General features: G+C 35.3%; 1 protein-coding gene across 1 annotated transcript; it reads left to right on the forward strand.

Annotated features, from left to right (window-relative positions):
* The first annotated feature begins 3,026 nt into the window (after positions 1–3,026).
* On the forward strand, positions 3,027–8,751 carry LOC132640209 (telomere repeat-binding protein 4). The gene is made up of 10 exons (XM_060356707.1): positions 3,027–3,186; positions 4,297–4,443; positions 4,541–5,279; positions 5,361–5,546; positions 5,632–5,679; positions 5,805–5,884; positions 6,302–6,543; positions 7,066–7,389; positions 7,482–7,545; positions 8,221–8,751. The coding sequence occupies exons 2-10, from the start codon at positions 4,363–4,365 to the stop codon at positions 8,404–8,406; spliced, it is 1,950 nt and encodes a 649-aa protein (XP_060212690.1). The 5' UTR covers positions 3,027–3,186; positions 4,297–4,362; the 3' UTR covers positions 8,407–8,751.
* The last annotated feature ends 3,549 nt before the right edge of the window (positions 8,752–12,300 follow it).

Genomic DNA, 12,300 nt, shown 5'->3' on the forward strand with positions numbered 1-12,300 from the left:
AAACATGAGACTCATTATTCTAAAAGTTTTATCGACCACTAGGTCACATTTTATATATATAAGAAAAAACTAAACCTTATATATTGACAATACATTTGTTTGGTGAAAGAGATTGAAATGAATCGCTTTCGTCCCTCTAAGGCTCTAACATCGATCTTGCATGGCAAATAACTGGAATTCATTATCCTATAAGAGGTTTTGATTTCGGATTCTTAAAATAAAAATTTCTTGATAAGAAGCTTTTGATTATGTAATGAGTCCACTTGTCATATCAACTGATACTTTCTCTGTCATAATTTATGTGACACATTTTTTTTAGTTGAAACTAATTTAACTCCGTGAAGTGATTTACAATCACATAAAAATCTAAAGTTTATTTAGGATCACAAATTTTAAAAGTTTTCATTTTTTTTTCTTAAATCCGTATCTAGTCAAATAGTGTCATATAAATAGGGACGGGAGAATATTAGTTAATTCGAAAATTTTCCTGAAAACATAGAAGATAAATTGACACCGTCACTCATCTCCACCTTTTTATTGTAAGAAAAGAAATTGTTTGCTTTCGCTTTCATATTGATAAATATGAAAATTGCTAAAAGAGTGCGTCAAAAATTCGAAAAGATTCCCATTAATTTGGTTAGTGTGGTCGACCCCTAAGTTATCTCATTTCTATCCTTTTCTTTCTTTTGTGGGGTCATAATAAACTCTTTGTTATTTCCAACTGGACTTGTCAAATTCATCTTTATGTAAATTTCCATTCATAAATTTATGATCCTTTATTTCTTTCCTTTCTAAGTTTAACTTTGACTTCTAAAATTTTCAACAATGTTCATTATGGATGTGATCTCCATGTCTTTTAAATTCCAAATGGTAATTAGCTGGTCATACCCCATGTAAATGTATCTGTTTAATGATCACACATTTATGAACTATAGTTATTTTTCATTTATCCCTTATTAAAATGAGCTAATAAGGGATAATAACTAAAGATGTAGATGCAGCCATTAATATTTGTATTAGGGTAGGCTGTCTACATCACATCTCTTCACGTGGGGTCCTCTCCCGATCCTGTTAACGCGGACGGCTTGTGTTGAGCTACCCTCTTCATTACTTATTCAGAAACTATACAAAGGAATTAGAAATGTTTGTCATTACTTCACTTGCAATACGATGTCATTATTTGCAAATCAGTGTTTGATTATCACTATTTGAAAGTACTAAATTTCAGCATTTTTCTTGAGCCGTGGATCTATTCAAAATAACTTCTCTACCTTACACAACAGAGGTAAGGTCTGCGCACACATTACCTTTCTTAAACTCCACTTGTGAGATTACACTGGTATGTCGTTGTTGTAAACTTTAGCTTTTGTAATAACGATAAAATATTTAAAAACTTGTTTGAAGAACATTTCAAGTGAAATACATAATATTTGCTGATTTAATTTTAATTTGTACTTTCTAAATATTCCTTTTTAACGTCAACTTCAATATTAATTCTTATTTTCTTCTACCAAAAATAATGTCTAAAGTGCTATGAAGAGTATACACGTGGTGGAAGCAAGAACCTATACTATGTAAGAAGATGGGGATGATGAGAGAATAGCGGTGGTGAGCGAAGGAGAAGGGGTTAAGATATAGTTGGTCGACGCACCCTTTTAACTCAATGGACACTCTTGTCCTTTTAGGGAAGTGGTCCGAATTTTGTGGCCAATATAAGACAATTTTTTTTTTTTTTTGTATAATTAGTATAATTTCATATGTTGTAATATATTATTTATTGAATGGATTAATATGTAATTATCTTTAAGTAATCTGATTGTGTAAATAGATTTTTTTTAGAGATAGGGATAAAAAATACACTTGGACTATTATTTTCCGTAAGTTCTGCACCTCAACTATCCGTTATTTTCTTTTCCAACATGAACTATCACCATCTATCTATATTAAAACACACCTAGGTGATAGTTCAGGTAGGACAAGTGAGCTACTGATAGTTGACCTAATCAGCTTCAAAGTGTGTTTTAATACATAAATGGTGATAACTCAGGTAGAAAAAGGGAATAACGGATAGTTGGGGGTGTAGAACTCGCGCAAAAACTATATTTTAAATGTTTTTTACCATTAACTCTATTTTTTTTTACTATCATTATTGGTGCATAGTACGCATAACATATTAGCCAAGCTTTCATAATTTGCTTATTTTGAAAAATATTTTTTCGTTAGAAATATTTTTGGAGGATAGTAATATATATTTAGCTAATCATTTTTTTTTTAATATTAAAGCAATAATTTATAATTCGTCAACTTTCTAGAAATACTTCTGGAGAGAATTTTATGTTTAACCTTCTACTCCTACTCAAAAACACCTATCTCTTTTCTCAAACTTATTTAATACCTTAACTCTCTAAAATAAACATTTTAATTTCGAGATGCTTGCTCAAGCAACTTATTAATTAAGGGAGAGAATCATGAGGAATTCGAACTTTCCCCTTAGTGAGCTCTACCAGGACAAAATCTACGGACCTGTGTGTCCATGAGAATTTATCTTTTTTTTTTTGGAAATTTTTTCACTTTATTTGAAAGTAGTGTTTGCCTATGATTTTTTTTTTATTACATAATCAGTAGGGAAAGGGGAAATGGGAAAGGAAATTACAACGTTGGGTTCGAACCCTCACCAACGAGATGAAAATTTAGCTAGCCAACCAACTGAACTACTAATGTAAATCCTTATGAAATTTTCAAACACAACTTGAAGTTGATTTGAAACTTGAAAAACACTTAAAATCATATTTTCACCTTTTTTATTTTCAGTACATTCGAACAACCAAATTTTTACAAAAATTATAACCAAACAGAATTTCATCTTCCATAATTTCAAATAAAATGAATTTTTAAAATTTATATATTATAAATCATCTCATTTAAATATAAAAATCTAATTTTTAAAGTTAAATTAAATATAAAAGAATATAATTTTCATTAGGACACGTTAAGTGTACCACCTAAAAAGTTGTAGTTTAGTTATAAAAGAGAGAGAATAGAGAAGGGGTTTTAGCATATGTTTCTTTTCTTACCAAACCAAACCCACAGAGGTTTTTCATTTCTGTCCACAATTTCACTTACCCCCCAAAAGTAAATAAAATTAACAAACAAGTACACAATTACATAGATTAGATTTCTACTCAGGTAATTCATTTTTCTTTTTTGGTTTTATCTATGAAAAAAAATTTCTTGGGGTTGGTGAATTTTGTTATTTTTGTACAAGAATATGATGTGTGATTTGAATTTTTTATGGTGAAAATTGAGGTTGATCACGTTGAGATCTGATTAGATTTGTTGATTTTTGTTTGGTTATGTAAAATTTGATGTTTACAAGAGAGTTTTAAGTTTATATTGTTGAAATTATGAAACTTTGATGATAATTGTAGATTGTTATAATCGAATTGTTAGTTGTTTATTTTGATCCTATGAGTTTTAAAAAAGTCAATTATGGATATGAACTTATGAAAATTGGAAAAGAATTTGTTTTTGTTCTGAATTATTGCTGATCGGATGTTGGGGTTATAGAACTGGATCTCTTTTATGAAATGGAATTTTGTAGATTTTTTTTTTTTTTTTTTTTGGTGTTGATACCTTCTTGATGAACAAAGACTTTTTTAGTTTTTGTTTTTTTGGATAATTGTGGTGTATGGGCCGCTTGTGTGCATCTCGACTAATTCCTGGTAGAGATATCGGGAAATTTTGTTCACTAAAGCTTGGACTTTTTCACTTTTTGAGTTGAATAATAAGCATTTTAGCATATACTATATACTTGTGGTTTATGGAAAGATCTCAGATTTTGTATGTATGTATTTTCATGATGTTTGTTTAGAGTTATGATTTCCTTGTATTTGTGGATCAGCTAAGTGCATTGGAAAAATATGTTTGTTTTGTGTAGCAATATTACATTTTTGCTGTTCCTTTGTATTTTTAGTCAACTTAATGTTCTTAGTTTATTAAATAGTGATTGTCTTTTTTCCGTTAGTTCTATAATAATAAGCATTTTAGTATTTACTTGTGGTTTGTGGAACGATCTCAGGTTCTGCATATATATTTCCTTGTATTTATGGATCAGCTAAGTGCATTGGAAAAATATGTTTGCTTTGTGTAATAAAATTACATTTTTGCTACGCCTTTGTATTTTTAGTCACTTTAATGTTCTTAATTTTCGAAATTTGGAATGATTTGCATCTACTTTTGGCCAATGCTTTTTAGTTTATGGCATGATAATAATAACATTTTTTTTTTTTTGTGTAGATTGGTGAAGTTAGTGGCGTTGGCTCATTGTATCTGGTCATCACTTATTGGCATGCTTCCTGAGATATGGTGTATAAGAAGAAGCTAGATTTTGGTTTCAATGGCTTTCAAGTTCCATTTATACCTAAAGCTCCTAGATCAGTTAGAGTAAGGATGCTGAAATTGTTAAATTGTCTGATCTTTTAGAAATGTTGTATTTGTATATGCTTTTCTAAATATCGTCTGCGATTCTGAATCATTTCAGAGGAGACGTTCCTGTAAAAAATTGGACGATGGTCAAATTTGTGCATTTGAATTATTGGCGGCTGTTGCTGGAAAACTCTTACTGGAGAGCGAAAGCTCCGCTTCCAGTAACGCTGCGGAAGGGAAAAATGAAATTGCTGATCACAGGGACGGTATTAAAAACGAACAAGTGGAAGACGGTAAAGCTGTGAAATCAGAGTCCCTCGACCAGGGGAGTTGTGTAGAAAGCGCTTATGCAGAAAAAACTTCCTTTTTGGAGCATACTTCTACTATTATAGGTTCTGACACTGACATGAAGTTGGAAAACTGCAAGGAGGTTAATATAGCTGATGGAAAATTCCACGCCAAAGTTGAAGGTGGATCCTCTAATCTCGAGGATCCATGTGATAATAAAATTAGGACTGAAGACTTAACTGTGACTAACACGTGCAGTGTAAAGAATCCGATTGAACAACATGTTAATAACGATGGCTTGTTTAACTCGGAGAGTAGTGTACAGTTACCCTTGTACAGGGATTCAGTTCCGGTTCCTAGTGCTTCTTTTGTAAAGCAAAGGAACAGTGTAAAGTTAGGTAATAGAGATGATGACGAAAATTCTTTTGACTGCTATAGATATAGCACCAAGTTAAGAACCTTTAGGACGACATCACGACTTGGATTCAGAAGAATAAGGAAGATGCTGAAATCTCGACACTGGAGAGTAGCTCCTAAGTTGAAGGAATATGAGCGTTCTTACACAAGTAAGTGGAGATATACCTTTGATATTTTTCCTCTATAGTTTTTTCATGTCATTTTCTAACTACGTGGATTTGGTGGTTTAGATGGTGGAGTGGAGTCCTTTTACCTCAGTAGGAAAAGCACACGTGCACGGAAGAGATGCCAACCTGAAGTTCCTCCCAAGAGAAGGAAATTGAACCACCATGGTTTTGCTGTTGCATATTACCAGGAGGCCAGTAGTGAAAGTGTTTCAAATTCACCTGAAAAGGAAATCAAACGAGACATTAAAGGTCAATACTTCACTATCGACCTAGCAATTGAAGGTCCTGGTAGTTTATGTAGTCATACTAAGTAATATTCCATGTTTCCTTACAGGAACTGCTGATCCATCTCCAGCTAAAAATCATCACAAGAAGGATAATGGTAGGAGATTTTGGATTCCATTTGTATTTTCGATTTTCCCACTTTTATACGATGCGTTTCCTTCTTTTTGGATTAGCATATTTACCTTCTAAAACTTTTGACATGAATCCAATTTATCCTTTCAGTAAAATTTAGCATCAAGTCTTTCAAGGTGCCAGAGCTTTACGTAGAGGTTCCTGAAACTGCAACAGTTGGCTCGCTGAAGGTATTCAGGGTCTCCTCTTTTACTTCTTCTTCTCTGTTGTATACAATAGTCCCCCCGCCTCCCTAGTCTGACAAAGAAACTTCAGTTGATGATTTATGCACGTGCAGAATGTTGAAAATTATTGCTTAGAACTTCAGTTGATGATTTATGCACGTGCAGCATGTTGAAAATTATCGCTCTTTCTGCATCTGTCAATAAATACAGTTATTCATTTGATCTTTCTCGCAATTTAATGCCTCTCGGAAGTTGCTTAATTAAGAATTCTCTGATATGCAGAAAGCTTACATTAAATTTCAATGAATGATAATATCGCAGTCGTAATTATATTGATTTGTGCTTTTGTGGTGATGTTAGAAAGTTTTCTTTGTTGTAGAATTTGAAGTTCTCGAAGCTAAATGGTAATTATATTCTATGCAGAGAACAGTGATGGAGGCAGTTACAGCTATACTGGAAAGTGGATTACGGGTTGGGGTGGTTCTCCAGGGAAAGAAGGTCAGAGATGACAATAGAACTCTAAAGCAGGCTGGCATTTCCCAGAATGGCAACCTCGATAATTTGGGTTTCACTTTGGAGCCTCAATTTGCCCAAGTTTCTCCATCGTCATCTCCTAATAAACTTCCGGTTTCATCAACATTTGTTGCAGATCAGGAACTAACTAGGTATGATAGAAGAGTTTAGCACCTTTATGTTTTTGCGTAGTGTTAATTTGGGTAGTTATCAAAGAAAAGAGCATTAGTTGCTATAAATTTTGGTTACCATATAAGAAACTGATTGGGTTTAGAGGGTCTTACTGGCTTATAAAAACTTTTTAGCTTATCTACGCATTTGGTAAACACCAAAGTGTTCATAAGCCCAAGTGCTTATAAGTCAAAATCAGCCAAAAGCCATAAGCAGGTCATCCCCAACTTATGGTTTTTCAGCTTATGAGCACTTTTGGTTTGACCAAGTATTTTCCTATTTTATCCTTAATATTTTTTCTAATTTTCAAAATATCTTTCCCAAAACAAAATTCTAACTTCCTCTGACTCTGTATCCATTATTTCTCTTTTACTTTACACATATACTTTTAAATTTATAATTTTTTTTGCAAAAGATTAAGGGTATTTTGTCATTTTAACAAAGGAACAGCGTATCAGCACTTTTTACAAAACACATCACTAATTAGTTATCTTTATGCTCAGGCGGCGACCTAGTCCTATCTTGGAAATGGGGATTCACAATGCTTCGTCAGATCCTCCAGAGACCGAGATGGACAAGCAGAACGAGAATAACCATGTGTTAGAGCTATCTCCTACAAAATCTATTGATCCATCAACTGACGTATCCGTTCCAGATTCTAGAGCCTTGGTCATTGTTCCTCCAGTTAACGCAGAGGCACTTGCTATGGTTCCTCTGAACCAGAAAAGTAAACGTTCTGAACTTTCACAACGTAGAATACGGAGACCATTCTCAGTTGCAGAAGTAGAAGCGCTAGTTGAAGCTGTGGAGCATCTTGGTACTGGAAGGTATGAGAACTTTAAACCTCTTTGCAAGAAAAACAGTTGAGAGTTTGTTGTCCACTAGGGAACTGCATATTTAATGATCTCTGATAATGCAGGTGGCGTGATGTTAAAATGCGTGCTTTTGATACTGCTGATCACCGAACTTACGTCGACTTGAAGGTTAGATATCTTATTGGTGCCATTATTGTTTCTGAAATTTTAAGTTTTGCATGCTATGGCAGTTCTCGAGAAAATGAGGGTTTTTACATCCTTGATGTTATCACATATTGTTCTTAGCAAATAAAGGTCATGGTCTCATTATTGTTCGGACTTTGCAACCCACCCCTTAGATACTCCCTCTGTTTTCTATGGGACTGTTTTCTTTTTAGTTTGTCCAAAAAGAATGTTATTTTTCTATATTTGGAAACTCCGGGACTTTAAAATTCCCTCTTTACCCTTAAAGACATGCTCTAATGACATGTTTAAGACCACAAGTTCTAAGGGTACTTTTGGTATGTACCAAACGTCTTTTTTCTTTCAACTCCATATCCAGTCAAACACCGCTATATAAAATGAAATGGAGGGAGTATGTATTAGCATGAGAATAGGTCTCTTGTCACATGACAAGATGCTTCACATATTTTGATGATCCCATAACTTTACTACATTGTAAACTGTTATTATAATTGCTTGGTGAATCTTATGACAGCTTTGAATGATTGCCTAGAAAGCAAAAGGGAAACATATGAGTTGTTCTAAATTAAGCATATATCTCACCAATTTTTAATCTTTATTTAGCAAAGCTAATGATTGTTCCCATCATCCATGTGATGTGTGGTTATTTGTTTATATTAGGATAAATGGAAGACATTAGTACATACAGCAAGCATTGCCCCGCAACAACGAAGAGGGGAGCAGGTCCCACAGGAACTTCTGGACCGGGTCTTAGCTGCCCATGCCTACTGGTCTCAGCAACAGGGGAAACATCATGTTGAACCACTGAAAACTCCGGATGTGAAAGCGCAAAAAGTTGGCGCTTGAAGGAATTCGTCGAATTGTCAAGATGTAAAGAAAATATTATATTAGGAACACGACGAGAAAATTGTAAAAAGGATTCGTTCTGTTTCTCGTTAACTCGGTTAGACTCACTGATTCATTGCTAAGTCCCTTACAGTTGGTGACTTGTAAATTGTTCAGGAATAAAGCAGTGTAGCAGATGCCTTAGGGTTTCTGTTGGTTCTTTCATTCAGATGGTATTATTAGGTTGGTGGAAAGAATCAAATGTATTAAATATGTACATTAGTAGTAGTTCCATTGATTTCTAATGTAATTTCACTACTGCATGCAACTATCTTAAAGTCTATCCTGTTATTTAGTTGAATCTGATCCTTCAGTGTTTCATTCTTAAATATGTACATTCTATTGTATGCAAGATAAGACATTGACAATTCAGTCAATGTGATCACATTCTTCTCTCATCCTTCGAGCTAATTTTAGTGCATGGGGTTGCCTTTTATGTTTTTCAATACATTCGACAGTTCAAAAAATGAACTAGTCGAAAAATAACTTGAAATGACTAATTTAAGATGAAAACGAAAATGAGATGAATGATGCACTGTAACAATGGCTTAGAAAATCATCACATTTGAGCATTTTTTGTACCGAAGTGTAGCTTCATTTCTCTTCCTCCCAAACTGAAGAACCTTCCATTCCGTGGCGAACGCCGAATTTTCACCGATCTATTGTATATACATGAAAGATATTTTCGACTTAATACATACAACGTGATTTTTCAGATTTTTCAGTGAAAAATCCCCTTCCGCTCCTTTTCAGATTTTTCAGTGAAAAATCCCCTTCCGCTCCTCCAACTCCGCCACGGGAGGCTTCATGTATTGTTTTTCCTGAAGGATTAATACAAAATGAGAGGTCAGAAAAAAGAAAGAGGAAGAAATATGAGAAACTAGAAAGTTAATATAAAATGAATAAATAAAAGAGGATAATGAAAAGGGGTAGGGTTCAATTTCCACACATGATTTTGATTTTTGAGGAATATAGTTGTCGGTGATATTCATCTTTTTTTCTTTAATATATCCTCGGGGAAAGAAAAACTACACGTTACGCCATGTGAGATTATTACTCTAATAAATTGCTTCAAAAGTTAGGCAACTTATATTGTTAGGCTCTGATATATGGGTCCTCCTTTTTTATTTTTCTTCTTAATTTTTTTTGTTTGGTCATGCTTCTCTGTCTACCTCGAGTTTATTAGAAACATTTTTACCTTTTTTTAAAAAAATCGGATGTCCGGGTCAGTTTATGCTTACATCGACTAATCTCCGGAAGTGAACAAATTTACCATTTTAACTTAGCAGAGATGCAGAGGAACACTACTACAATTTGCAGTAGCGGCTCCAGAAATTTGAGTAACTAAGGAGATTTAAAAATGTAAATATATCACACCTAAAATATTGTCACGCCCCGAACCATGGCCTGAGCGTCACACGACACTCGGTGCCTGACTGCATGTGACCGAGCGAACCACATGACTTGCTGAATTAACATGGGCATCATAAAACATATATAAACTGTATACTAAAACATGAACTCTGATTTATAAAGCGGAAGTAAGTCTGAAATAACCATAATAATAGTACTGAGCCAAAACGGCTACAAACTGAGAAATATCTGAAATGACATAACTGTTGTGATAGTCTATGCTTCTAACATGACAACTGAGTACTGAACTGTTTACCAGGACAAAGCCTCTAGCATACCTTAAACTGAGCTAACTAGACATGACATGAAATAAATAAAACTAACTTAGCACCGAATGAAATGGGGCTCACCAAAGTGGGCTGATGGGAGTGATCCTAGCGAGCAGCTGTGTCACCCTGTAAATCTGTATCTGTATCATGAAATGCAAGCCCCCAAGGCAATAAACGGGGACGTCAGTACTTTGAATGTACTGGTATGTAAACACATGAGAGAATAAGCAGGCACATGATACATAGACATGAAATTGAAACTGAAACTGAATACTGAACATGAACATGAGTACTATAAGCATGAAATAATTTGTAGCTAATATGAGAACATGATAGTAACTGTAATACCGACATGAACCACCACGGGAGAAACGTAGAGTCTGATTCGGCCCGATCAGCTAAGCCATCTCGTACCTTGCCAGGGTACGAGACATGCATGACATGAATGGATTCAATCAATAAAAAAATCCCATATAGGGTAACATGAAGGAATCGTCCTAACTGGGTGGAGCGATCCTTATCCTACGTTGGCATACGTAGTTTCAGGCTATCTGAGCCTTCTAGGTATTAATACAGCTCCCGGACATGAAAGATAACTGAAGACATGATGATGAAAATCAAGAAGCTATAATAGGCTTTTGTTATTTAGGGCGTCAACAACAAGCATGAATGGATTCAATCAATAAAAAAATCCCATATAGGGTAACATGAAGGAATCGTCCTAACTGGGTGGAGCGATCCTTATCCTACGTTGGCATACGTAGTTTCAGGCTATCTGAGCCTTCTCGGTATTAATACAGCTCCCGGACATGAAAGATAACTGAAGACATGATGATGAAAATCAAGAAGCTATAATAGGCTTTTGTTATTTAGGGCGTCAACAACAAGCTCTTGTGAACCCAAGAATTGATATGTGGACTTGTCTTCAAATTCAAGAAGCCCAAGGATGATTTCAAGCCCAAGAAGCCAAGTTAAAATTATTTCTTTCTTAAATTAGGATTAGTTGTTTTCCTTTTTCTAGTAGGTTTTACTTTCCCTTTTCCTTGTAGAATAGAGATTTTATGTCACGACCCAACCCCGTGGGCAGTGACTGGTGCCCGAGCTGGACACCCTCACACACCTACTTACCGAATCGACATGTCTATAACTTATTCATATCCAACAAATATTAATCATCGCAGATATTAAGGCTGTCATATACAAGCAATCATATATAGGCCGTTAAGGCTGTCATAGCAAATAGTACCGCTTAAACGCAAATCACGGACATAACCGGACAATGACGACCCATGACCCACATATATGTCTACAGGCCTCTAACAAACATAACAGAGTCATATGTCGGGACAGGGCCCCGCCGTACCCCTGAATAGTCATATACACATGAATATGTACAGCGGAAAGATATATGCCAAAAGTGTGGGCTCCGGATCAAAGGAGCACTCCAAAGTAGCAGAAAGGGCACCCTAGACTGGCGGATCGCCACAATAAGCGTCTGTACCTGCGGGCATGAAATGCAGCCCCCGAAGAAAGGGGGTCAGTACGGAAAATGTACCGAGTATGTAAGGCATGAAATACAGAACGGGGAATCATAGCCAAAAATGGAACTCTACAGAACCACTAAAATTGTGTGAAATCATCAATACGTTTCCTTTATGTAACAAAGTAGTATATCTCAAATCATGAATCATATACATATACATATACATACATATATATACAACGTGTCCCGACCCTTTAGTGAGGGACTCGGTGAATAGGGTCAGACATATCAACATCACATACCATATGTACATATAACGTATCCCGGCCCTTTTGTGAGGGGCTCGGTGAATAGAATCATGTATGTCAACATCATGTATAGTGTATGCATATAACGTTTCCCGGCCCTTTATTAAGGGACTCGGTGGATAGAATCATGTATGGCAGAATCATATACCATATATACATAACGTGTCCCGGCCCTCTATTGCGGGTCTCGGTGGATAAGTCATCACATGCCATCCTGGCCTCCATCTCCGTATCATCATATCATCACATACATATACATATAACGTGTCCCGACCCGCAAGTGAGAGGGACTCGGTGAATAATGCAGAGAAGTGCGCACGATAACATGTCCTGGCCCGGGCTCAGTGAAATCCAAACTGAGGCTTGCACGAACAGAATAATG

This window comes from Lycium barbarum, chromosome 5 (assembly GCF_019175385.1).
Source record: "Lycium barbarum isolate Lr01 chromosome 5, ASM1917538v2, whole genome shotgun sequence".
NCBI classification, from domain to species: Eukaryota; Viridiplantae; Streptophyta; class Magnoliopsida; order Solanales; family Solanaceae; genus Lycium; species Lycium barbarum.

What these genes read in the sequence shown, in the direction of transcription:
- LOC132640209 (XM_060356707.1), top strand. Translation starts at nt 4,363, where the DNA reads ATGGTGTATAAGAAGAAGCTAGATTTTGGTTTCAATGGCTTTCAAGTT. An exon ending in AATCAAACGAGACATTAAAG is followed by an intron (nt 5,547 to 5,631) that starts GTCAATACTTCA and finishes GTTTCCTTACAG; the next exon opens with GAACTGCTGATCCATCTCCA. An exon ending in GAACTTACGTCGACTTGAAG is followed by an intron (nt 7,546 to 8,220) that starts GTTAGATATCTT and finishes TGTTTATATTAG; the next exon opens with GATAAATGGAAGACATTAGT.